The sequence below is a fragment of the Rattus norvegicus genome, chromosome 15, assembly GCF_036323735.1.
Source record: "Rattus norvegicus strain BN/NHsdMcwi chromosome 15, GRCr8, whole genome shotgun sequence".
NCBI classification, from domain to species: domain Eukaryota; kingdom Metazoa; phylum Chordata; class Mammalia; order Rodentia; family Muridae; genus Rattus; species Rattus norvegicus.
In genome coordinates this window covers 51,191,641-51,219,512 of record NC_086033.1, presented here as the reverse complement: position 1 = coordinate 51,219,512, position 27,872 = coordinate 51,191,641, and the positions used below count along the sequence as shown (strand labels likewise).

General features: G+C 45.4%; 1 protein-coding gene across 2 annotated transcripts; it reads left to right on the top strand.

The window, feature by feature from the left end:
* The first annotated feature begins 3,520 nt into the window (after positions 1 to 3,520).
* Positions 3,521 to 18,754, top strand: Chmp7 (charged multivesicular body protein 7). 2 transcript variants are annotated; one of them, NM_001108872.1, is made up of 10 exons: positions 3,521 to 3,914; positions 5,741 to 5,912; positions 14,317 to 14,502; positions 14,658 to 14,791; positions 15,557 to 15,605; positions 15,831 to 15,950; positions 16,197 to 16,295; positions 16,500 to 16,560; positions 16,990 to 17,169; positions 17,376 to 18,754. In NM_001108872.1, the coding sequence occupies exons 1-10, from the start codon at positions 3,616 to 3,618 to the stop codon at positions 17,426 to 17,428; spliced, it is 1,353 nt and encodes a 450-aa protein (NP_001102342.1). In that variant the 5' UTR covers positions 3,521 to 3,615; the 3' UTR covers positions 17,429 to 18,754. The 2 variants fall into 2 exon arrangements, with proteins under 2 accessions (NP_001102342.1, XP_063130563.1); XM_063274493.1 differs by lacking the exon at positions 16,500 to 16,560 and having other exon boundaries at positions 3,526 to 3,914; positions 17,376 to 18,753.
* Positions 18,755 to 27,872: the final 9,118 nt, after the last annotated feature.

The window sequence follows — 27,872 nt, the reverse complement described above, 5'->3', positions numbered from 1 at the left end:
AGTAATCTTTTATTATTATACTTATCAATGATAAGTTATTTTAAATTGTGAGTGTGTGTGTGTGTGTGTGTGTGTGTGTGTGTGTGTGCGTGCGCACGTGTGCACACGCGCTTGTCTACTTGGGCACACCATGCAATCATGTAAGTGTGGAGGCCAGAGGACAACCTTGTTTGAGACAGCTGCCTGACTTTATATGAGAACTTGAACTCAAGTCCTCAGGCTTTTGTGGCAAATGCTTTTGCCCACCAGGTTACCTTCCTAGCCCCATACCAAGATTTTAAGTGGGTGAACTGGACTGCCAGCTTCCCAAATGGCTGCTGTGTTGTTCTAGAAAGTCATGGTCACGAGTAGATGGAAAGTGATAGAAAGTAGATGGAAAGTGATAATGGTTTGGACACAGCAAAAGAGGAGCAAAACAGGGTCTTCCAAGCTTTTTCTAACTGTCCAATCATTAAGACAATTTAATTTAGAGGGTTTTGAGCTCAAATACACTAAGAAACAAATAATACATTTATGTAAATAAAAATACAATTGTTGTTTTTACCTAATATTATACCTAAGAAAATATTCTGGTTTTGGTTGTGAGCCTAGCCTTTAATGGCTGAGCCATCTCTCCAGTCCTAAGAAAATATTCTTATGCTATAAATTATAGGCTTTCATAGATTTTTAAACTAAATTCCTCCATCTATCCGTTTCACAAACAGTCCCTAGGATGTGCCTAGCACTCTGCTAGAAACAAAGATGATTAAGATCACAGTCCATGTTTGCAAAGGCACATAAACTAGCCAGAGAGATGCACATTAGCAGAGACTTAGAGTGGTGTGGCACTTAATACATAGTAAAGAGGTATGCAGGGTTATGGAAAGAGAAACGCAGAGCAAGAAGAACAGGAGATGACAGAACCAAGCAATGGTAGAAAAGCTTCCAGAACCAATGCTGGTAGCTGAGGAGAACTGAAACAAGTCTGGTGACTCTGTAAATCCCATAGTCAGTGAATATTTTATTTCTCACTTTTCTCATTTGGCTCATCCTAAAGGCTGTGAATCCCAGGCTTAGGAACTAGTATTAGAAATAAATGGATAAGACTGGAGGGCTTGCATATTTCTATGGAAATAAAGAGGACTCCTGACAATGGAGCAATGGGACAATGGACAATAGACAATAGGAGCAATGACCTGGAACATCCTTAGAACAGAGCAAAAATGTGTGAAGCCTCGGGGATGTTTGTAGAATGTAGCTGGAATGGGATATCATTCCATCTATGATATCAGCAAATAAATATCCCCTCCCCAGTAGAGTGAAACTGTGTTCTCCAGTCTTAGAATAAAGATTCCTACCATTCCTCATATACCTGCAGCAGACTCATGTCTTAAAGGTCAGTTTGGAGACTTGTACCCAACAGTCCCTGGCTTCACTGATTCTGTTCCCAGTTACCTCTTCAGTCTCCAGAAGGTGGAAGCCAACCTTACTGCCTGGAAGGGTCAATGAATGAAGTGGAATTTTCAGATGTAAGCGACCCCAGATACAGCAATTTGCTCTCCTGTAAATAGTTCAACTCTTAGCTGGGTTGAGAAACCCTGGTTTCTTTTGGGACACGGCTGATTTACTGGGCCTGACAGGTAGCACAGTACAGATTTGTTTCATTAGATTTAATATTTGTAGCTCAGCTCTCTCCCTCCTCCCTCCCTCTCTACTCCTGCCCTTCTGTCCCCCTCTCTACTTCTCCTCTCCTTTCCACCTCTCTCCTCTCTGGCTCTCCTCCTCCCCACCTGATTCAGCTTCCTCTCCTGTAAAAAAAAAAACAGGTAAAGTGGGAAAACTTACCTTACAAACTATGAGAACAACAGCGAAAGCGTTTGAAAAAGATTGTTGGAAAAAGAAAAAAGAAAAAGATTGTTAGGTGAGATATTTTGAACACACTTTGAGAAATATAGTACATAGATATCAATTGGTACATACATCACATAACTAAACACCCCTTCTCCTCCTTCAGAACGCTTATTAAAATTCATTAAAACTCAATGCTTATGAAAAGTCTTAAGGCTATTTCAACTACTCTAAACCCCAAAACGCATCACATTTCCTTCAGATACCCCTTTAGGAAATACCAATTTATAAAGGCAATTGTTAACAGAAATTACTTTTTTTCCATGCCCAAACTAACTTTCGCTTTACTTTTGAACTTTACACCAACAGTTCCTTTCACCCTTTAGGTTGTTTGCTTGCTTGATGGGGCTGGATCTGTAGTCACCTACAGTGCAAGAGAATTGTAAAACTACAATTCTACAATTCCGGGGGAATCCACCCGACTCCCTCTTCTGGCCTTTGTGGGCACTGCACTACGCGGTGCGCTTGCATAGAAGTAAGAAACATACTTTTAAACACACGGTAATTATGGGAATCATTACTAACCTGCATTGTTCTGCTTCTGTAACCTGAAGGCTTTATGCTCCCTAATCAAGGAGAGACGCCATGGTACTTACTATACCTGTGTTTCATTTTTGTTAAAAGTTTGTATCCTGTCGTGCTTGCCAACGCAAGCGTTACTGGTAGTATGGAACCTGTGTTTTTTCCCTTTATAAACCTGTCTTTAACCGGAGCCGTCTCTCTAGACTTGTGGTGAGTGCGTGCCCTTGGCCGGGTCTGTGTAAACTTCAAATTCATAAAGAGCTCGTCCCAGTCTCCTTTTGTGTGAGAATGGTCCGGCTATAACACTACCACCACCACAATTTATTCACAACACTGAACAGATTTTTGTGAGACTCCTCAAGACTGAAAAGTAACTAAGAGTAAGGTTTAAACCTTAAAGTACTTTTTAGTACTTTTCAGTACTAAAGTACCTTTTAATACTTTCATAAAGTATTTTCTGCAGTAGCGCTGTCATTGCAAGACACTTGCATCGCGGTCTGCCCCCTCCTTCGAGGAAGCAGAACTGGTAGCAGCCGGAGCTCCAGATGAGAGTTGGAATGATGCTGGCTTTTTTTTAAAGACCTGGCAGAATATGAATTTTCAGGAGAAAATGGACACCCCAGAGCAAAAGAGCGGGAAGAAAGTGATAATCCTATCTGTAGCCCTAAAAACGTGTCCAATGTCATGGAGTTTTTCGGACCATTTTTGTTAATTGACTGATACTCTAGTGAAAGAAAGGTATCTTGGGCGTTTGTTTAATTTTAAAGTCTCTGGGCTAGGAGCGCTAAAACAGATCGACAGTTCGCGATCTACCTGCAGATCCAGTAGCACTAATTTGGTTAACCTTAAGCCCAAACCACCAGGGAAGGTGCAATTGATAGCCTCTCTAGAACGCTTCTCCAAACTCTATGGTTGCGCACACGCGCAAAACCCTTCATGTCGCACAAAGGCCACGGAAAGAAGGTTCCGCGCCTGCGTTCTGCCTCGTTCGGGCAAGAACGCCCTCTTCTCCCGGTCCTGGCCAAATGAATGCAGCGCTACGCCTGCGCCCTGAAGACTTGCGAGACTTTTATCACACTGGCGGCAGCGGTGACGTGATGGCTGAGGAGGAGGGCGTGAAGGAAGGACGGAAGCCGAGAGGGACCTGGGGCGGAAGGGGACCCGGGCCAGGCTTGTGTTCGGTTCCTTGGCGGGGCTGGGGTTCCGATGTGGTCCCCGGAGCGGGAGGCCCAGGCCCCGACCGGGGGAGACCCGGCGGGCCTCCTGCCGCCCGAGTGGGAGGAGGATGAGGAGCGCATGTCTTTTCTGTTCTCCGCTTTTAAGAGGAGTCGCGAGGTGAACAGCACCGACTGGGACAGCAAGATGGGCTTCTGGGCTCCGTTGGTGCTGAGCCACAGCCGCCGCCAAGGGGTTGTGCGCTTGCGACTGCGGGACTTGCAGGAGGCCTTCCAGCGCAAAGGCAGTGTTCCGTTGGGGCTGGCTACCGTGCTGCAGGACCTGCTGCGGTGAGGACCGAGGCCGAGCGGGCGAGGCGGGGGGCGGCTCCCCCGGGCTGACATCAGACCTGCCCCTTGACAGCCCAGACTCAGCGTCCAGGGTTTGTTCAGTGGGTGGAGGAGGAGGAAGATGAAGAGACTGCTCCACGGATGGATGTCTGGACTCAGAGAAAGAGGGACTGGGGTGGTTGGAGTGTCTGGGATAGTCAGAATGGTCCAGACGAGATCCATCCTTGAGAGGTGTCAGCGGGACACTTGAACAGGGATCCTGTTATGCAGTTACTTCAACAGGACCTCCAGATTTGCATTACCTCTGCAGCAGATCTCTGAGAGGGGTACTTTGAACTAAGAAAGAACAGAGCTAAGGAGCGAATACTCGTGAGATTATAGACATCTTGACTAAAGAATTCTGGCACAGGTCGCACAAGTAACCTTTCCTGTTATGTCCAGGACTGAGATTATTTGGACCAGAGAGGAGAGTTTAACTGTGTAGTTGGGGGCCTCTGAAAGGGCCTCTGAAAGGTGATAAGTGTGTGTGACAGGTACAGTGTTCAGGTCATGCTTGAAGAGGTGACCGATACTTCATGGTTTCAGATACTGTCAAACTCCATTCTCTGGCCTTTTTAATAATTTAGGGCAAGATGGTACAGGTATTATCTTTAAAAATAAACAATCTCAGAGAGATCAAGTAACCTATTCCAGGTTACACAGCTAGAATAACCCCAGGACTGGATCCTTCCTTTGAATTCTAAATCATTTGTATTTTATACTATATGTATCATGCCCAGCCTAGCCTAGCACTATGTCTCTTTCAATGAATAAAGAGAGAGCCAAAGGTCTTGTGTTTGTTTTAGAGTAATGCTTTCTCATTAAATGGTCACCCTTCTTTACTGCTGTTCCCAATACCTTTCATTGCCTAACCTTGGCCTAAGAAACCTTTCTGAAATTCTCCTCTAGAAAATGTGCTTCAGAAAACGTTTTACCTGATGCCAGAGGTGGAAAACAGTTCAGTCAGCCAGGGACAAAACCAAAATGGGCTACCTGATTCAGGACAGTCTTGTCCAAATCCAGAGACCTTTAACACCTTGACCTCTTCTGGCTACTGATCCTTGAAACAGCCTGGTATTGTCCAGATTTGATATTTACACATCCACAGCTTTGCTCAAGGGCCACACAGCTGTGCCCAGATCCTGGCTTTACTGTTTTCCAAACTGTGGCCTGCATAGGATACAGCTGCCACCTGTAAGCCTTAGGTTGACCAATTATCTAGGTCTATCATGAGAACTTGAGGATCTTCATACAGCCCTTCACAGTAACCGTCCATGGCAAGCATTTAGTAGACTTGTTTGCTGTTGTTACTGCTGCCAGGGAATGCATCACGCTTGCAGCCTAGCTTAGAGATAGCATAAAACCCCAATCTGTGTAGCTTTTGGCCTTCTTCCTGAGGTCTGCAAAATGCACAGAGTTTTTCATTTGATTGTTCCCAACCCTCTTGATAGAAGAAAACCTCCACATAGGCCCAGTGAAGCCTTTTGGGCCTCTGTTGTCTTAGTGGGACACTTGCATTTTTTGAGGCCAGACGAACTAGTTGCCATCTGGCTGCCTTTGCCTTCTTAGATCATCATTCTCCTCTTTAGTTAACATGCTGGTGATACCATCTATGGTGCTAAGTGACTAGGAGGCTGAGCACCGAGTGCAGGTGACACTGCTGGTAGCTGGTACAGAATAGACAGGTGATGGTGATGATATCATGCCTCTGGGGGTAAAGGGTAAGTAGGGACCAGGACAGGCCATCGCCACTACACATCTTTACATGCCTTTCTCTCTCTCTGCAGTCGAGGTGAGCTGCAGCGAGAATCAGACTTCATGGCCAGTGTGGACAGCAGCTGGATTTCCTGGGGGGTTGGAGTCTTTCTGCTGAAGCCCCTCAAGTGGACTCTTTCTAACATGCTGGGGGATAACAAAGTTCCAGCGGAGGAGGTGCTGGTGGCTGTGGAGCTGCTTAAGGTGGGTGTGCAGGAGAGGGGTGGGGTGGCACCGGGTGTGACAGGATCACCACAACCTTCTTCTTTTTTTTTTTTAGATTTATTTATTCATTTATTATATATAAGTACACTGTAGCTACCTTCAGATATACCAGAAGAGGGCATCGGATCTCTTTACAGATGGTTGTGAGCCACCATGTGGTTGCTGGGAATTGAACTCAGGACCTCTGGAAGAGCAGTTGGGTGCTCTTAACCGCTGAGCCATCTCTCCAGCCCTCACCACAACCTTCTTAGGGAAATGCTGTCTCTTTGCCAAGTAATGGGGCTAAGGACCAGGTCTTCACTCCGTCTTTTGCTTTGAAATTTGTCGGATTATGAATTCATTGGGTTATTATCACATTTCCAGGGTGAGCTCTGTCAGGAGTTGTCAGTAACAGACAGCTGATCACTTCTGGACATTTGGGGACGTTAATGATAAGCTATAGTTTAGAGTGTGCTCTGCTGTCTCTAGTTTACTGGCAAGGAATTCCCAGAATTTTATTATTAAGTTATTGTATTTATTATTGTACTTGGGATTGCACCTAGGGCCTTGTGTGCATTGGGCGAGCGCTCTGCTGTGAGCTCTAGCCCAGCCTTCTTGCTAAGCTCTGGTTTCCCATGATTCTTCTTTTCCCTCCAACTTCTCAGTAGCTTGCTTATCAGTGTCCCCTCTCTTCTTTTTGGATGAGGCCACCAGGTGCCATCCCTTCTTTCTCTGCTGCCCAGTCAGCTTCTTTACTTGCTACCTTTACCCAGGCCATGTGCTGACAAATGTGACCTCAGAGCCTCGAGAAGCCATGAAACAGCTCTCCTGTTCCACACAGGACTTAATGAAGCTAACAGGAACCATAGTCACTTTCTAAAGTGATGTAGTCAGTCTAATCCTGTGTCACAGAGAAGCAGGCCAAGAGCTCAACAGACACAAAAGTGATGCCGTACCACCTCCTGTTACTAAGCAGATACTTCACATTCTATTTGGTGACACCTGATTTCAATATGTTGATGAGTAGTCCTGTTTTCTCTTGTTGGGTAGAGAAGAAAAAGGTGTTTATAGAGAGGAACATGTCAGGAACACTGATTTTCCTAAGGCTAGACAAAGGAATTCGACAAAAAGAAGAAAAACAAAACAAAATTGTCCATGATTGTGCTGTTTAAAATAGAAAGATACAAAAAAATTTCTTTTTTGTTGTCCCTTTCCTATTTTTGGGTGTGTCCCTTTTCCATTTCTACATGTGAAGATCTCAGTGGTTACTTTAAGTTTTTATTATGTTTATTTTGTTTAGTGGTGAGGGTGGGAACTGTTAATGCAAATGGAGGTCAGAGGGCAACTTGCAGGGGTAGTTCTCTCCTTCCACCATGTGGGTCTCAGAGACTGAGCCTAGCTCTTCAGACATGGCTCTCCAGCCTTGACCTGCTGAGTTAACTCATTGACCCAGATGAGTTTTTTTCCTCAGTACCTAGGATTGAACTTGGAACTTTGTGAATACTAAACAAACTTTCTGTCATCCTAAGAGCCCTTTTAAAATGTTGCACCAAGTTTTGTTCTATAAAGGTTGCCGTGAAATTGTAACAATCTTTGAACATAGTTATCCCACCTCTGCACAACAGGCTCCCTTTGACTTCATCTGGTGGTTGTGATTTCCTTGGGCATCTGCCAGCCTATACCTTAGTCACTGTCTTCAGCTGACTTCTCTGAAGTCATTGCTGAAGAACCCTGCTTTGAGCTTCCTGTCCCAATTCGTTAAAAATGGTGAATTATACTGGTCGGTGGTGGCTCACTCAACCCCAGCACTCAGGAGGCAGAGGTAGGTGGTCTCTCTAAATTTCAGGCCAGCCTGGTCTACAGGGCAAGTCCCAGGACAGCCAGGACTACATAGAAAAACCCTGTCTGAACAAAACAGACAAACAAAAAGAGGTGAATTATGATTCTAGAATTTAGAATTTGCCCTCTCCCATATTACTACCCATTCTCTCTCCTATGTCATCCCTTGTACCCGTTCTAGGATCCTCTTTTTTTAAAAGACTGCTGTTAACAGAGGCTTCCCAGCTACATTCAGTAAAGTGACTTTCTACAGCATCCTTGGATCCATGATTTCTTTTTCTGTTGTGTTCACAAAAACTCCAAGCATAGTACCACAGATCCAGAGTTCTTCATTATCTGCATTCTTGATAAGGCCGTTGTGGGGATTTTGAGTATTATAATTTCTATGCAATATTTTCAGTCTTCATCAGCCGGCCTTACCCTCAGCAGGCTCAAATGCACCAAAGCAGAGCACAGCATCTCCCAGCATCCAAACTGCCTTTTTCTGTGGCACTGCGGGCATCTCCCACTGTCCTTTCATTCTCCCACTGTCCTTTCATTCTCTTCCATGTCCCATATCCACCCCTCAGCTCAGCTCAGCCAGCTGTCTGTAAGCCCTGCCAGTTGCTCATCTGGTTCTGCCTTTAGATTTTTCAAAAGTATGGTAATGCTTTTGGGGTCAATGGCCTTTCTAGACTTTCTTTTTTTTTTTTTTTATAAAGATTTCTTTATTTGTGTTTGTGTATGTGTGACTGCAGATGTTCACACCATGGCATATGTGACAGTCAAAAGGTCAACTTCTCGGGAGCCAGTTCTCTGCTTTCACCTTGTTTTGAGGCAGTTTCTCTTGTTTCTGCTGCTGCACATTGTACAAACTAGGTTCCAGGTGATTCTGCTGTCTTTACCTCACCGTGTTGACATCGGTGGTGAGATTACTGTGTCCTTCCTTTACAGCTTTCTAAGTCTAAGGTCAGCTCCTCTTCTTTAAGCGTGGCACTGCTGTAGTCACATCCTAAAGCTGATCTTTCAGTCCTTACTATAAGCCAGAACTGTGCCTGCTACAACCTGAGGACCAGCTTTTGGCACACCTAAACCTTTTTGTGGTATCTTCAGTGAGCGTGCCACGAGTCTCTGGTAGTGGATGGACAGGAGGCTGGATGCTAGAAATTTTATTTTCAGTCAGTAGAGCACAGGTGTCCTGAAATCCACACTTTGACTTCTTGAGGGATGAATAGAGTATAGGAATTTATCTTTGGTCAAATTGGATACTTTTAGCAGTTTCCAGTTTGTGTTCAATTTTCTCTACCCTGAACTGTGATGACACCTTTTCTTCCAACCTTTTTTCATTGCATCAAAAATGCTGCTGCTGGTTTGTCTCCATTTGCAGACACTGGTGGCCTGACCAGTTTCTTCAGGATTGCCACAGGTTTAGACCTCTTGAGATCTGCAGTTACAACATGTCTCCCTGCTTTCCATAGATTAGCACCTTTCCTGATCTCCACACATAACCTTGGCAGGAGAGTATGCCATGCCACCAGCATGCCAGTCATGGTCATGTTGGTGGTGCTGGCCCCGCTATGGTTTCACACACACACACACACACACACACACAGAGAGAGAGAGAGAGAGAGAGAGAGACAGACAGACAGACAGACAGACAGACAGACAGACAGAGGTGGCAGGCATCTGGGATAAGATAGTTCTAATACTTCCACCTTTGAACCAGTTGGCTTTGACACAGTCTCATTACCCTTTGTGCTTGGGACTCTGGCTGTTCATCATCACTGTTCTTCACTTTGGCTGCGTTGTGATGGTTTAGCATTCATGCCTTGTATCTTCAGCATTAAGGCTCAGGCAGGTGCACCAGATGTCCTATGCCTGGCACAAGCCTAAGCAAGATGAAGACTGAGTACCCCAGATGCTAGTCTTATCTGGGGCAGGACTGAGAAGTTGAAGCATTTCTAGGGGTGTGCTATATACGCAGTATGGCAGGTCTTTTGGTTTTTCAAGACAGGTTTTCTCTTAATAGCCCTGCCTCTGCCTGCCTCCCTAGTGCTGGGAACAAAGCATGTGCAACACTGCCTGGCTCACATTGTTCTTACAGACCAACTACTCTGTTTTCAATAGTGTTGTGATGTGTATGTGTATGATTGTGTGTGTGTGTGTAGATATGGATCGTCATGGCGCATGTGTGGAGGTCAGAGGACAGCTTTTGAGACTTGATTCCCTCCTTGCACCTTGCTTTGAGGCAGGATCCTTTTGTTTCTGCCCTCCAGTGAACTCCAGGCTGGCTGGCCCATTAACTTGCAGGCAGTTAGTTAGTTGTCCTGTGCCCATTTCCCCACTCCATATGGGAGTGTGGGGGTTACAGATGCATGCCATCAAATCTGGCTTTTACTTGTGTTCCTGAGTCACTGCGCTTGCACTCAGCCTCTTTAACCTGCTGAGCCAGCATCTCTCCAGACACATTTAATTTTCCTTTTAGTGTTTACTGATAACTGAAAAAGCTCCACGTGTACTTGTTTATTGCCTGCCATCCTCTCAAAAGGAATCCCATGAACTTTAGGCCCCTGGGAGATGTCTAGTATCTAGTAGTCAATAAATATTTGTTGAAGAATGAATATACACATGCCTGTATCCACTCCATCGTCTTTCTAGAAATAAAATTGCTCCATAGCTTGCTTTTTTCCGCTTTAATATGTTGGGAGCATCTTTCTGTGTCCTATGTGGTGTAAATCTCGCTTATCTTTTTTGACAGCTGTACAGTAATCTGTAGATCTGTCTACCACCATTTATGCAGGGGTTCCCACAAGTGGACTTTAAGTCATTACAGTTTCTCTTGCTTTTCCATCTTTGTAGTTCTGTGCCTTTTACATGTTTAACAAAAATAATTGCCCAGTTAGATACCAGTGGGGTAGCTCAGTTGGTTAAGTACAGACCTGGGTTTGAATCCATAGCACCCACATAAGAAGCCATGGGCAGAGGATAGCACTTAAAATTCCAGGGCTAGGAAGCAGAGGTGGGAGGAGTGCTGGGGCTTGCTAGCCAGCCAGTCTAGCTGAATTATATACCCATCTTGAAAATCTACGATGGAGAGGGATTGCAGAATATACCTGGTGGACTCCACATGCACCCCCCCCACGAGTACCTACATACATGTGCACACACATGTGAACACATATAACCACACACATAAAAAATAATTACCTGGGGGTGTGCATGAGTATGTGTGTGTGTGTGTGTGTATGTGTGTGTGTGTGTGTGTGCGGGCGCGCGCGTGTGCAGTGTTGAAATGACTTTCACAGTGTAGTCTAAGTTGGTCTCAGTTTGTGGTGATCCTGCCTCAGCCTCTGACACGCTGGACTCATAGATATGAGCCCTGCAATACTGTAGTTTTAGGGGTTTGTGTTTACTTTAATCAAGAGTGTCTTAGAAAGCTAGCTCTTCACATCCTTGTCAGCATTGGCTGATGCCAATCTTTTAAATTACTTTCTTTTGATATGTCTAGCACCTTTTAAAAAATGTTTATGTGTGGCTGGAGATCAAACCCCGAGCCTTGGGCTTGCTTGGCAATCACTCTACTACCATCTTGTTAGATCCTCATTTTTTTAACCTATCTTATCTACCATTTACATGGCCCTTTCAAGAATTGCCTGTTTCTATCTTTTACCTGTTTTTATGCTACATTGCCTGTCTTTCTTATTAATTTGTAGAAGTTCTTTATTGTACATACCTGTGCATTAGGAATCAAAGATGTAAAATGTGTGTGTGTGTGTGTGTGTGTGTGTGTGTGTGTGTGTGTGTGTGTGTGTACGTCCTCTTGAGCCAGGGTCTCTCACTGAACCTAGAGCTAGGCTGGTATCCAGCAAGCCCAAGTCTCGTCCCTGCACAGCACTAGGGTTACAGAGGGTCAGCCATGGACTGTTTTCTCTGTGAGTGCTATGAGGTCAAATTCAGGTCCTCATGCTTTAGCAGCAAATGCTCCTACCCACTGAGCCATGTCCCCATTCCCAAAGGTAGAAATATTGCTCCTTAGATTCTTGTTTAAGTTTTATTTGTGATTGTCCTTCAAGTAAAAAAAAAAAATCATTTGTTTGTGTGTGCCTGAATCTGTGTGTATGTGTATGGAATTGCTCATTACAGGATACACATGGAAGTCAGAGGACAACTTGCAGGAGTCCCTTCCCCTCCAACCATATGATCCAGGAGACTGAACTATGATGGGCTTGCTTGGCAACAGGTGCTTTTTTTTACCTGGTGAGCCACCTTGCCAACCCTCATGATGTAGAAGTTTTCATGTCTGCAGTGAGAGCTCCCAGGTTTTCCTTTTGAGTACTAATTGCTGGTCCTGCTTACAAGAGTATCTTTTGCCACAAGTATAGCCTTGTGTGTGCTAAGCAAATGCTCTACCAGGGTACTATATTTCTAGCTTCTTTTTTATTCTAATTACTTTGTGCCTATTTTTTAATTTACATTTCAGTTCTCAAATATTTGTGTTTGTGTGGTGAGGGAAAGCCCTGTCTTCCTTGGCCAGACAGCCAGTTTCCTCCATCCATTTTACTAATGCTGTGTACTGAGTCTGTATGTGGCTGTCACACTGCTTTTAGCCATTGTCGCTGTGAATGGTGGGTCTTTCTGGGAGGGGTTGTTGGTCTAAAGGCTCTGTCTTGCTGAACTCTTGTGTACTGTCTTGAATGTGGTTGGCCACTTGCTTCTTACAATGGTTCCTTTCCCTGGTTTTGTTCACAGGGAACTGTGGGTTCTCTTTGGTTCCCCCCAGGCTATCCTATGGGTCAGATCACTATTTCCACATTGGTCGTCCTTAAGCTTGTCACTGTCTTGTGAATCTCCTTGTGTTTTCTCACTCATACTTGTGTCTTGATGCCCTCTGTATGCTGGGAGCTTGAGGGCTCTCCTACAGTCTCCTTTCAGGCTTGCACATCTGATGTGTCTCTTTAGATGCCCCAAACCAACTTGTCCAAAGTGGAATGTTAGTGTTCGAGACAGGTGTCTCCTGTAGTCTTATATATGAGTCACCTCAGATGTAAACAAGCTCCCTTTCACCTCAGTCCTTGTTCACACACCATGGGTGGTTACTTTTGTCCTTTAAGTTTTGCTGGGATCTACTGCATCTCTCTGTTTCCTAAATGCTGTCCTCTTCAGAGAGGTAGTGATGGCTCTTCTTGCATAAATGGCTTCCCTGCCTCTAATCCTGACTTTTCATCCCATCCTTTGTCACTGTTTGTTCTCTGACAGTCCAGCCGTGGCTTCTTGATAACCACCTGTCCTCTGCAGAATAAAGAAGAAAGGTGTGATGTTCATTTTATACAGTGTTGACATGCTTCTCTTCTCCCAGACACACACACACACACACACACACACACACACACACACACACACACGTACCATGTGAGCTCACACTTCTGTGCCAGGACCTGCTGTTCTTACACACCTCAACCTCTTTCACGTAGGAATGGCTCACCCTTCAACATTGTGATCCATGGGCTTTGAATTATGTTTAAGAACCCTCTGAAATCCCATGTTGGAGGGAAAGTGGCACTGTTCTTTGGCACTTCTATTTCTTAATCTTCTCCCTAGTGTAGCCTGCATATTCCTCCTGTCTATCACAGGTTTTTCCTTTCAACTATTTATACAGCCATAATAGCATGCACATCTGCAGTTCCTCATAAATGGAGACACCAGGATGGAAAGGGGATTATCATATTCTTAGTCTGTGTTCAAGAAGCTGAGGATCTGTCTGGTAGACTGGCAGGCGTAAGGTCATGGGCTAAGCTGGAAGTGAGCTTTGGCTTTTGATCACAGCAGGTTCTACTCTGCCCTCTGTCTTATTCCTCCTATAAGGAGCCTCAGGCCCAACAGACATGGCCATATGCAGCCCCAGGTGCACAAGCATGAATGGAGCTACTGCCACTTTGTACCTCTTATTTCATGCAGCCACTGCTCTCTTCCAAAGTCTAAGTATACAGACCCTTTTCCCTGTGTGTGTGTGGTATAGTACTGTGTACTATATTCATTCTACTTATATGTATTTTTTCATTTACTTATTTTGTGTGTGTGCACACCCACGTGAGCGCCCGCGTGCCCTGTGGTTTTCCTGCATGGTCAGATGGTCTGTGTGAGTCAGTTTTCCCCGTCTACCATGTGAGTCCCAGTTATCAGGAATGGGGACAAGTACCCTCACCTGCTCAGTCATCCCACAGGCCTACCTTAGTTTTTGCGGCAGTCTCTCGCTGAATCTGGAGCTCACTGTTTGGCAAGGCTGACTGGCCACTGAGCCTAGGTATCTGCCTGTCTTGGCCACACCGCTGCTGGGTTGCAGATACATGCTGTGGCAATGCCTGGTCCTTACCTGAGTTCTGGGCATTCAAACTCAAGTCTTCTTCTTGCCAGCAGGCACTTTACCAACTGAGCCATCTCCCTCGGCTGCTTTTTAAGCTGCCACTTTGGATGGGTCAGTACTTTGCCGGTCTTAACATTCTGGCCTCCTGGGTCTGAAGTTCAGGGTCAAAGCTCATGCATCTTGTAGTGGTAACCAGGGCCTTGAATCTCTTTGCATTCCCTGCAGGAAAAGGCTGAGGAGGTGTATCGCCTGTACCAGAACTCACCCCTCTCCTCCCACCCTGTGGTGGCTCTGTCAGAACTGAGTGCTCTGTGCGCCAACTCCTGCCCAGATGAGAGAACCTTCTACCTCGTGCTGCTGCAGCTACAGAAGGAGAAGAGAGTCACTGTCTTAGAGCAGAATGGAGAGAAGGTGTGGAAGCATGCCTGTCCGTGAGTGCATGCATGTGCATGTGTGTATGTTTCATGGACTCAAAATGAGTTGGTCTGCACGCATATACCCAGGCCTGGTGGTGGATTTCTCAGCTTGTGTGGTAGGGACAGCAGTAATTTGTCCCTGTCCCCCAGATTGTGAAGTTTGCCAGGGGACCACATGCCAAGGTGTCTCCTGTCAACGACGTGGATGTTGGGGTCTACCAGCTGATGCAGAGTGAACAGCTCCTCTCTCAAAAGGTTGAGTCGTTATCCCAAGAGTCTGAGAGGTAATCAATCTCCTTCCCTACCTGGCTGACTCTGGAGCCCCAGTGAGTGGATCTTTTAAAAAACAAATACAACACAAAACCCCACTAGGAGTATATCTGCATTTGCAGGGTGCTTATCTAGTATGCATTGAAGCCATGGATTTGCTCTCAGCATTGCAAAAAAAAGTTACTCTTTACACAATTACTAGGTACTCCGTACAGAAGACTCAAAGGAAAGAAAGCAGCAGAAAGTAAAGGAGAAAATTGACTGGTGATTACAACTGTTAACATCTCGTTAATGTTCTTCTGAAGCCTGGTGTCCTACCTGTGAGGAGATAGTAAGGCAGCTCTGTGCCAGCACAGGGCCTGTTTAAGGATTTCTTGCATTTCCCTTGGGCTTTTTTTATAGGCATCCTTGGTAGGAGCCACAGATGCTTTCCTGTTTGGCAGACAAGCATACTGAATTAGAATTCTTCACTCCTTCTCTCAAAGAATCACAGGAGTGTTGGCATGGCCATGGCCAAGGTCTTCAGTGTGTAGCGATCAATCCCATGCCTTCAGTGAAAAGATGTGTGTGTAATTCTCTCACCTTCAGAACTGATCACTTTGCCTTGCCACATATAGAGCTGAAGCTTCTATGAGACTGCCAGTAGGTAGTTGGCTATCGCTGTGGCTACAGGTTTAGTGGATTGTTGACTTCAGGTCTGAAGCTCCTTTGACTAAGTGCCCTTGAACATTATTTGAGACCCTGCCACAGCCCAGCCCTCTTCGTCTGTTCTTCCACAGGTGCAAAGAGGAAGCCCGCCGGGCATGCCGAGCAGGGAAGAAGCAGCTGGTAGGTTCCCTTCTGCAGCCTTGGAGTGGTATCCCCAACTGTCAGAGACAGGGGCCCAGAGGTTCAGAGAACAGTCTGATTGGGGTTCAGGGAGCAGCATCTACAGGTGGCTCAGGCACCACAGCTTACTTTATAGAGAGAAGGCCTGGAGTGTTCTGTGGCTGTGGTTTGTACTGGCTGTGTGGCCTGCCATGTCCCATCCTGATCTGCTTCTGTACCCGCCAGGCACTGAGGTCTCTCAAGGCCAAGCAGAGGACAGAGAAACGCATTGAGGCGCTGCACGCCAAGCTGGACACTGTTCAAGGCATCCTGGATCGCATCTATGCCTCGCAGACAGACCAGATGGTAGCCACGCCCCTCCGTGCCCTCTGGTCCCAGTCTCCCACACTGACTCCCTCCCTTGTGCCTGCTGTTTCAGGGCATCCTGGGTTCTTCCAGGGTGTGGCTGGGTTCTCTTTCTGGTTGGGAAGTTTAACTTCTATGGGTGTGAGGTGAATTGACCTTGGGTGGCCAAGCCCAAAGCCAGCTTTGGTGATGAAACAAGGTTGTATTTTGATAAATGTTGCACAAATAACTTGGTCTTCTCTTTAGGTTTTTAATGCCTACCAAGCTGGTGTGGGAGCCTTGAAACTCTCCATGAAGGATGTCACAGTGGAGAAGGCAGAGAGCCTTGTGGATCAGATCCAGGAGGTACAGGGGCCTGGGAGAGTTCATGAGAAAGGAGTTGTAGAGAACGTGGTTGACTTACTTTGAGCCTCTTTTCCAAACTTGACTCAGCCTCGTACCTGAAAGGAACCATTCCTTGACTATCAGATCTCTGTAGTCCTGAGTATTACCCCAAGGCTTTGAGCTGCCCAGAGCCACCATTCCCTTCTTTATGTTTGTGTCTTACAGCTGTGTGACACGCAGGATGAAGTTTCTCAGACTCTAGCTGGTGGGGTAACCAATGGTTTAGGTGAGTTGACAAGGAGACTCTTCCCTCCTTTCTGAGAGACCTCACTTCCTAGGCCAGGACAGGTCTGATCATGAACTTGACCCTTCTCTGAGGCTCATCTGCATGGGTAGTTGGAGGGAATTGATGTTCTCTCCCTGACAGCTATTCTGAGGGTCCTCTGTACTCCTTCTCCATACTGATAAAGCTTCTGACCAGCAGTCCTCTCTCAGGGCACAGGGAAGGCAGGGCCAGTTTCCTGGGATCAGTGGACCATACCCATCTGACAGCCCAGCTCTGCTTATAGAGAGAATATCTGCCTAAGGTACCCTTTGCCTCATGCCGCATGTGGCTGCTGACCTGCAAAGGTGCTGCTGGGCTGTGAAAGCCAAGCTGTCCTTAGGCATATAGGTCCATTTCTCTCCTGGGGCTAATGCGCCTTCTCTCTCCCAGATTTTGACAGTGAGGAACTGGAGAAGGAGTTGGACATCCTCCTTCAGGACACCACCAAAGAACCTTTGGACCTGCTCGAAAACCCCCATGAGACGCTTTATACCAACAGTGTGCCTAAGCCTAGGATCTTGGATGCTGAACTTGAAGCTGAACTTGAGAAACTATCCTTATCAGAAGGAGGTACGGAGCTATTTCCCATGTCCTAGACACGTGACTCTGGCTGATAGGAGGAGCCAGGCATAGAACTGACAGATTCCATCCCTAGAACTCAGATCCCAAAACCCTGCAAGGGAGAAGTGGTTATGTACATGGAGAAGCAGATGGTCAAGCTTTGGGATGCTTTGGTTGTAGGACTTCCTATTGAATATTATCTTTTCTTCTTGCAGGTTTGGTCCCAAGCAGTAAATCTCCAAAAAGGCAATTGGAGCCAACTCTCTAAAGCCATTGCAGGAATTCAAGCAAAGGACCCTCATGTATTAGAGATGCAGCTTTGTGCGTGTACATAGTTATTTAATGAAAAACACTGAGAAGTTGTCAGAAGAGGAGGAAAGAACCACCTGGATATATCTGGATGCTGCCGCTCATACCAGGACAGATCCAACTTCTGGAAGCCATGCTATGGAGGCGTGCTCTGGTGATGTCATGGACCTACCTTCTCGTCTTTATAGTGCCACAATTTATACAGTTCTGTGTTTGACCCATCGTCTTCATAGCCTGCAGTTCTTGCCATTGGCTCTGTTAGGTTTGTCTTCACCCACCAACTTCATTCCAGCCAGTGAAGGTGAAAGGTTTGCAGCTTGGCCCATCAAAGCCAGCCCTCCCTTCCACTCCCAAGGTTTTTAAACCACTCACTCCCCTAGCCTGTGCTTTATTGGAATGGGAGTCAAACGAGTTTTATTCAGAGAGACCAACAGCCGGGTGTCTGGAGAAACGCTGTCCACAAGACGTTTCTCTACATGCTTCCTCAGTCTCTGGGCATTCGTGGCTCTGAATGTTGGGGTCATGGCGGTTTCCGGGGGGCTTATGTGATTGGGGGCCACGGCCACTTCCATCTTAGGCAGAAGCAGGTCTGTTGATGAGGTTGGGGAAGGATCAATCTGTCTTTTGAACTTGAGCAGGAGAAACACAAATAAACTCCAGGCCCCAGGGTGTGAAAGAAGCTGGGTTCTCAATTTGGCCCCATTATAAATGATGTGTTTTCTGGAGCAAGCCACACAGCGAGCACCACATTTACCTGTTTCTTGAGCCTGACACTCAACTGGCAGGCTCCCTGTTAGGATCTGGAAGCGTCTTACCATGTATCCACCACTCAGGGCAGGGGGCCTGAGCCAGGATGTGCAATAGGAGGAGGTGGCACTCGCCTGCTGCATCTGCTGCATCTGCTGCATCTGCTGCATCTGCTGTGTGCTGCCTTGGGCCTGCCCTGCCCTGCCCTGCCCCTGCCTCCTGCAGGCAGCTCTGTGCTTCGGTGGACTGCAGAACAGGCAGGAGATGTAGATCTGAATGCTATGTTGGCAGCGTGGAGAAGAAACATGACAGCCACACTGCCAGTCTGCTGCCCAGGGACGGTGACTGCCTGGACCTCTTTGCACTGCCCCTCCTGCTTGTGGTAACATGGAGCAGAAGGGAGAACTTTGCCTCGGGCCAGGAGCACGAATCACTGTCTCCCACTTGGCTTTGGCAAATGGAATACTGGGGGTGAAGAAAAACAATCACTATTTTTTCTTTTTTAATCTGGTAAATAATTAAAAGAGAAAAACACCAGGTTTTGTTGTTGCCTATTCTTTAGGTGGTTTCAATTTTTTTTCTTTTACTTTTCATTTGTTTGTTTGTGCTAGGGTCTCAGCTGGCCCTGAGTCCTTGATTAGTCTTCTTTGTGCCTTAGCTTCTTTATTATACTTTTAATTGTGTGTGAGTGTGTATATACATGCATGCAGGTACCCACTGAGGATCATGTGATCTCTTGAAAGCTGGAGTTACAGGTAGTTGTGAGCCATCTGACATGGGTGCTGGTAACTGAACTCAGGTCCTCTTCAAGAGCAGTACCTGCTTTCAACTGCTTGACACCACCCTAGTAACATTGTGTCAATAAAGGAGCTGAATTAAACAGCGGTGCAGAGTGCCAGGAAATTAAGTGATGTTTATGAGCTCACATAGTCCATGGCTGGGCTCAAATTGAAGATCCCACTGCCTTGTCCTCCTAAATGTTGGGATTACAGGCAAGTAATAAATACCACATGCTATTTACTCTGGTCCTTTAAGAAGATGTAGAACTCAGGCTAGGCTGGGGCTGTGGTCTCCTAGGAACTGAGGGGTGACAACAACAAACCATCTGCGATTTTGATGATAGCTACAGAAGGCAGACAGGTAGAGCAGGGAATGGTAAATTTGGCATTGGTTTCTCCCTCAGGCCCCTCTGGCTTTCCCACTTTTACCCTTTCTCTACAGCCTTCCTAATTTCTGTTGTGTTTTGAATATGAAGTATCTCCCCAAAATTTCATATTGGAACACTTGTTTCCCAACTGACAGTACTGGTTTGACAAACTGAGTAACCTATAGGACACAGAGTCTTCAGGAGGAAATGGGTCATTAGGGGGCGGGCCTTGTGGTTTATAGTCCAGTCCTACTTCCTGTTTTCTGTCACTCTCCACAGTAACTGGCTTCTCATGCTTATACTGCCCTGCTTTCCCTGCCATCGTGGATGTATCCCTTCTTAAGTGTAAGCCAAAACTGTCTTAGGGTTTTACTGCTGTGAACAGACACCATGACCAAAGCAACTCTTATGAGGATAACATTTAAAAGGGGCTGGTTTATAGGTTCAGAGGTTCAGTCCATTATCATCAGGACAGGAACATGCCAGCATCCAGGCAGGCATGGTACAGGAGGAGCTGAGAGTTCTACATCTTCATCTGAAGGCTGCTAGCAGAATACTGACTTGCAGTTAGGATGAAGGTCTTTTTTTTTTTTTTAAAGATTTATTTATTATATATAAGTACACTGTAGCTGTCTTCGGACACACCAGAAGAGGGCATCAGACCCCATCATAGATGGTTGTGAGCCACCATGTGGTTGCTGGGATTTGAACTCAGGACCTCTGGAAGAGCAGTTAGTGCTCTTAGCCGCTGAGCCATCTCTCCAGCCCAGAGACCCACAACCACAGTGACACAGTCTACTCCAACAAGGACAAACCTACTCCAACAGGGCCACACCTAGTAGTGCTACTCCCTTGGCTGAGCACATACAAACCATCATGTTCCACTCCCTGGCCTCCATTGACTTGTTCAAACATTTGAGTCTATGGGAGCCATACTTAAACATAGCATAATGCAAAATATATTTAGTCCAACTTCCAAAGTCCCCCATAGTCTATAGCAGTCTCAACAATGTTAACAGTCCAAAGTTCAAGGTCTCTTCTGAGGTTAATCCAATCATTTAACTGTAATTCCCAAAGCAAGGCAGGAAACCAGCTGGGCAAACTCCAAACTCTGCATCTCTATGTCTGATGTCAAAGTGGTTTTCAGTTCTCCAACTCCTTTTTCATTTTTGTCGACTGCAACAAACTTCTTTCTCCTGGGCTGGTTCCACTCCTATTAGCAGCTTTCCTCAGCAGATAGCCCACATCTCTAGCATCTCCAACATCTTGGGATCTCCCAAGAAAACGTCAATGTTACAGCTTCTTGTTCCAATGTCTGGGATCCATCCACACATGATCTTCTGGGTTCCTCCAAAGAGCTGGCATCACTTCTCCAGCTCTGCCCTCTGTAGCACTCTTAAGCTCAGGTTGATCCACTCCATTGCTGCTGCTGTTCTTGGTGGTCATCCCATGGTACTGGTATCTCCAGTTCACTGGGGTCTTCAACTGCAATTAGGCTTCACCAGTAGCCTCTCATAGGCTCTCTTCATGGTACCAATCCTCAACTCCTTTGCACAACCCCTTTAGTCCTGGGCCATCAACTGCAATTGAGGCTGTACCTTCACCAATGGCTTTCCATTGCCTCTCACAGTGCCAAGTCTCAGCTGTTCTTCATGACTCCTTCATGTCTTCAAAACCAGTACCACTTGAATGACTCTTACACATTACCAAGTACAGCTGCAGCACAAGGTATGTCCTTGGCTATCTCTGGAACACAGCTTCTTTGTGCTCTCAGAAAACACCTCCCAGAAAATTTCACCTCAGTGATGCTGGTCTCTTCTTAATCATTGATAATGTCTTAGTTCCAGCTAACCAGCATCAATTGTCCCAGTCGTCCCTTCTATTCTGGACTCTAAAGCCAGAACCACATAGCTAAAGCTGCCAAATTCTGCTGCTTGCTGGAGCTGTAACATGGCCCCCTTGTTCTATTACATTATCACTAGCTTTCTGTTTTCCAATTCCTTCACTGCCTAAGCTTGGCTGTCCTGGAACTTGCTCTGTAGACTGGCTTTGAACTCAGAGATCTGCATGCCAGTCTGCTAAACACTTGGATTACAGGTGTGGTTTACCAAGCATGAATTTAAGTTTTCCTTCACCTAGAACTTGCTCTGTTCTAGGCTCGCCTTGAACTCAGAGATCTGCTTATGTTTGCCTCCTGGGATTAAACATTTGTACTACCATGGCTGGATCTAAATTTAGCTGGGTGGTATCTTGACCCAAGGTCACTACTCCCTTATATCAATTTAATATCCTTGAACACAGGATTCAGCTCCATTTCACTTCCCGGTGCCCCTTTAATACTCGAACCATATATTTTGTATTTTTCCTTCCTCAACTTATTCCTTTTCATTAAAATGCTCCTCATTAGAGTGGACTTTAGTAACCACACAACAGAATTTATACCAGACTGTTTTGAGACTTCCTTTTTCAAAGCAATTAATCTAAATCTCTTCAACTGAGCCTCAGGCAGACTCTTCAGACAATGGCAAAAAGCAGCCACATTTCCCCCTAAAATACCACAAGAACAGTCTCTAGGCCACATACTAAAAGTCTCCACTGAAACCTCGTGGGCCAGGTCTGCACAGTTCAAACCACTCACAGCAACAAAGTCTTCCATATTCCTTCTATCCTAGAAGGAATTAAACCCCACTTAAAGCATTCCAATGCTTTCCAAATCCAAAACCCCCAAATCCATACCCTTCCAAACAAAAAAGATAAACATGCTCAGGCCTATCACAGCAATAACTCAGTCTCTGGTACGAACTTCTGTCTTAGTTATGGTTTTACTGCTACAAACAGACATCATGATCAAGGCAACACTTTTTTTTTTAAGAAGTAAACTTTATTTTATTTATAGACTTGTATTTTATATTACATGTATGTAATTCCACAATAATACATTTTTTCTTTTTTTTAATTGGATATCTTATATATTTACATTTCAAATGTTATCTCCTTTCCCAGTTCGCCCTCTCCCATTCCCTCTCCTCCTGCCTCTATGAGGATACTCCCCCTCCCAACCACCCATCCGCACCTCACTGCCCTGGCATTCCCCTACACTGGAGAATCAAGCCTTCAGAGGACCCAGGGTTTCTCCTCCTATTGATGCCAGACAATGCCATCTGCTATGTATGTGGCTGGAGTCATGAGTCCCTTTATGCATACTCTTTGGTTGGTGGTTTAGTCCCTGGGAGCTCTGAGGGGTCTGGTTGGTTGTTCTTCCTATGGGGTTGCAAACTCCTTCAGTATTTTCTCTAACTCCTCCATTGGGGGTCCCTGTGCTCAGTCTGATGGTTAGCTGCAAGCATCCTCATCTGTGTCAGTAAGGCTCTGGCAGAGAGCCTTTCAGGAGACACCCATATCGGGCTCCTGTCAGCAAGCACTTCTTGGCATCAGCAATAGTGACTGGGTTTGGTGGCTGCATATGGGCTGGATCCCCAGGTGGGACAGTCTAAGGCAACTCTTATAAGGACAACATTTATTTGGAGCTGGCTTACAGGTTCAGAGAGGTTCAGTCCACTATCACCAAAGTGGGAACATGGCAGTGTCCAGACAGGCATAGTGCAGGAGAAGCTGAGAGTTCTCTTCATCTGAAGTCTGTTAACAGAATACTGACTTCCAGGCATCTAGGATGAGGATCTTAAAGCCCACACTGACAGTGACACTCCTCCTCCAACAGGGCCACACCTTCTAATAATGCCACTTCCTGCGCCAAGCATATACAAACCATAACAGAAACCCCTTCTTCCTAAAGTTCTCTTTGCTAAGTGCACAGAGGCACTTGATCACAACAAATGGAAAATGGTAGTCTGCTTTGTCACCACTACCCTGTTTCTGTGGAACACCTCTTGCTTACAATTATTTCATAACTGATTTCGTTAGATTTAAGGGTAAAAAAGTATTCTGCAGTCAATATGGATTTTAAAAATAGATTTTAAAATATGTTATGTATGTGTATATGCCTCACTCCACAGGCACAGTTCAAAAGACAGTTTGGGACAGTAGGTTCTTTCCTTCTGTGGTGTGGGTCCCAGTGATCAAACTCTGGCTGTCAGACTCAGCAGCAAACAACTTTACCTACTGAGTCATCCCTTGAGACTTCAATGATAATTTAGTTTTATCCTCAGGTACAAGTGTGCACATACATGCATGCTCACACACACACCACCCAAATATACTATATAAATACCACAAACCCTCTTGCATAAATAGCTATACACACATACAAATTTGATCTCATCAAAAATGTCAACATTACTGTTTTTATTCCCTCTCTCTCTCTCTCTCTCTCTCTCTCTCTCTCTCTCTCTCTCTCTCTGTGTGTGTGTGTGTGTGTGTGTGTGTGTGTGTGTCTCCAGACCTGTGAAGAACAAAGGTCAAACAAAGTTTTCTTCAATCATTCCACCTTGGCTGTTGTTTGTTTTGTTTATGATTTGTTTTTATTTTATGTTCATTGGTATTCTGCCTGCTTGTATTTGTGTCAGATCACATTTTTTGAGACAAGGTCTGTCATTGAACTTAGCTCACTGATTCAGGGAGCTTGTCCACCTAATGAGAGCCAATTATCTCCTTGTCTTCAGCCCAACCTCCCAGTGCTAGGATTACAGACATGCTTACCTTATTATGTGGGCTCTGGGGGTCCACACTTAGGTTCTTGTGCTTATCCAGCAAGTACTTTACCAAATGAACTGTCTCTCTAGCTCCTCCCTCCTTCTTATAAAGCCTCTAAGATTCCATCATGGATTTGATGATCAAAAGTTCTTTGCATACCAAAGTCAGACACCAATCTAAAACTCCTGCAGGAAGTGGGTGGTGATGGCACACACCTTTAAGGCAGAGGGCAGCCTGATCTACAGAGTGAGTTTGGTTTAGCCAGGGCTACACAGAGAAACCCTGTCTCAAAAAAAGCCAATAAATAAACAAAGAAGCAATAAATAAACAGGCTCCATCATGTGTCGACTGTGGTGCAATATGTTTTTAGGAAGCAAAGGCAAGCAGGTTTGTGCATGTGTGAGGCCAGCTTGAGCTGCATAGTGCGTTCCCGACCAGCCAGGATGACACAGTGAGACCCTGTCTCAAACAAAACAACAAAAGCACTTTCTGCATGAGTTGAAGGAATCGAGCATTTTCAAGGTATAGTACTAAGTCAGGAGTACCCCTACCAGGAGGCCATCATTACATTCTTATCAATCAATAAACAAAAATGTGGGAATGGCTAATTATTTATGAAGGAAAAAGAAGTGGAGAGGCACCAGGTCAGGAGGGGAGAAATCTGCTTTTGCTGTGCTGACTAGTTGTCAGCTCTACGTCCTTGACTGGGCCCTGAGGGGGAAAAATGCAGTTATGTGCGGGTTTTACTAAAAGCCTTGAGAGGTGAGCTGTGCGTGACAGGTTGCAGGTGTCTCCAAGCTCCAGCACTTTGCCTCTTCCACCTCAGGCCAAGCAGGAGCGCTCCTTTCATTCCTGTGTGACTGCAGGTTTGAGACTACCTGCTGACACCACAGTTTATAGGATTTTCTGGTGTTAACATTTTTTTGTTCCCTTAAAATTGCACAGACATGTTCTGGCATATTAATTGCTAGAGATATGTACAGGGCACTCAATCCTCCCTCCCTTGGCTTCTATCTAATACATACATACATACATACATACATACATACATACATACATACATACATACGTTACATATGAGTTTACAACTTTAAAATTACTTTATTTTTAATTATGTCTATATGTACATGCGCACATGTGTAGTGCAGGTGCCTATGAAAACCAGAGATCCCATGGAACTGGAATTACAGGCAGTCGTGAGCTTAATTAGGCTTAATGTGGGTCCTGGCACCTGAACTCAGGTCCTCCGCAAGTGTTGTATGTGCTCTTAACCACTGAGCTATCTCTCCAATACCAATGGAAATATTTTTTTAGTATTATCTGCATCAGCTATTTGTTTACTTTTTTTCTGGAACATCATTTTAATCTGTAGAATCATGTTTTCATTGGTTTGAAGAAAATGTCTTTTTTCTTTTTTTTAATACTTTCTTAGGTTATATTAATTATCGATGTATGGATTTCTGGTGTAAGGGTCTGTGTATTTGTAGTGTGTGTGTGTGTGTGTGTGTGTGTGTGTATGTACAACTGTGGATGTGCTTATATAATTGTACATGCACAATCAGGGCAAGCATGTGGTCAGAGGACAACCTCAAATGCCCTTCCTCAAGCATCTTCTAGTTTTATGATTTGTTTGAGACAGAATCTCCCATTGGCCTGGCACTTTGCTTCCAGGAATCCTCCTGTGGGCTAAGTAATTGACAGTATCTTAATTTTTATTATTTTTAAATTTATCGTGGGTTTATTGTAACCCCACTGTAAGCTGAGGGATTTGTGCAATTATTGATTAACTTGCTTTTCTTCTCTCTCTTTGTTACTTTGCTTCTTCCTTTCTTTGTTGTTGTTATATGAGCTTCCACTGTATATTTTGTGAGCCTTCTGTTTGGTGCTTTCAGTTTTAGAACGTCTGTGTCTTTTTAGTGATCTCTTTTACCATGGTGTATAATTCCTCGGTGTTACGTGGTAAGGTCCTGGATCTTATTCCTGCCTTCCCCTTCCCTGTCCAGCAGGGAGCCAGGAGTTGAGTGCAACCCATGTAGCCTGGATCAGTCCTTAACATCTCAATCATGCTTCCTATTTGGGGTACAATTCTAGAATATACCAGCTTCTCTCACTGACTCAATTCACCTAGTTCTTGGCATCTGTGCTGGACTTTTGTTCACTGTATCACTATTTAAAGGTGTTGAGTCTTAGTCATAGCATATCTATAAGCATTGGTTTGGCAAGCACACTGCATCTGGATTCTGACACTCAACTCTAATCAGCATATTAGTGGTTACTGGCCCTAGTGGACCACATGGCCCAACTTGGGTCTCTGTGTGACAAGAGACCTTTGCAGGTCTCTCATTGAGATGATGCAGGGGACAGATTCTGGATACAGCATTTAGAAACGTTTGAAAAGGTGTGTGATTGTTTTGCCTGCTTGTATGTAGGTGGATCACCTGTTTGTCCAAGGAGTTCAGAAAAGGATCCTTTGGAGTTGGTGTTACTGATGGTTCTAAGCCACTCTGTGGGTGCTGGGAACTGAGCTTAGGTCACCTCAGAAGCAATACGTGTTCTTAACAGCTCAGCCAATTTTCCAGTCCCATAAAAAGGATTTATTTACTTGTTTGTATGTGCACCAAATTTGTGTCTACGTGCTGGTGTCACTGGGACCTGACACAAGAGAGCAGTTCCCCTTCTTAATTCCTAAACCATCTCCTTAGCAACAACCTCCCTCCTTGTTCTTCCATTAGGATCTGGTCAAGGGAATCTAAGATTAGAAATATATAATGCCATCACTATCTAGCATGTAATAGCTGTTCCCACATGTCTGCTGAACTTAATTGGTTGTAGAAGACAAGAAATAACTGATTTTGGAATCAGAACCACTTTAAAAATTTTTATTTTATTAGTTATTTTGTTTATTTACATTTTAAATGTTATCTCCCTTCCCAGATTTCCCTCCAAATCCCCTCCCCATTCCATCCCCCTTCCCCTAACTCCACGAGAGTGCTCACCCACCCACCCACCCACCTATTCCCACCCCACCACCCTAACATTCCCCTACACTGGGGCATCAAGCTTTCACAGGACCAAGGGCTTCCCCTCCCTTTGATGCCAGACAAGGTCATCCTCTGCTACATATACAGCTGGAGTCATGGGTTCCTCCATGTGTACTCTTTGGTTGGTGGTTTAGTCCCTGGGAACTCTGGGGGTCTGGTTGGTTGATGATGTTGTTCTTCCTATAGGGTTGTAAACACCTTCAGCTCCTTCAGTCTTTTCTCTAACTCCTCCATTAGGGACCCTGTCCTCAGTCCGATGGTTAGCTGCAAGCATCTGTATCAGTAAGGCTCTGGCAGAGCCTCTGAGGAGACATCCCTATCAGGTTCATGCCAGCAAGCACTTCTTGGCATCAGCAAGTGTTTGGGTTTGATGACTGCATATGGGATGGATCCTCAGGTGGGGCAGTCTCTGGATGGTCTCTCCTTCAGTCTCTGGTCCACTTTTTGTTCCTGTATTTTCTTTAGAAAGGAACAATTTTGGGTTAAAATTTTGTGAAGAGGATGGGGCCACCCAGAACCACTTTTGACTAGTGTAACTCTAGGCAAGTCATATCACCTTTTTTGGGGGGGGGCTCCATTTTTCCTAGAATAATCTCTTAGTTGCTTCTTTGTGGGAGAAGCCCTATGCTTTTGGGTTAGAGGCAGCTGGGGCCCTGCCCCAGCTCTTTACAAGACAAGAACACGCCCCTCTGCGGCACGTGCGTTATATCCTCCCGGCCGCACGATGGCGCTGATTCCGCTGGGAAGAAGGGGACGCTCAGGCTCTTGGGGACCCTGAGCGCGGCGGCAACTTTCTGGGCTGCCGCGGTGAGTGTTGA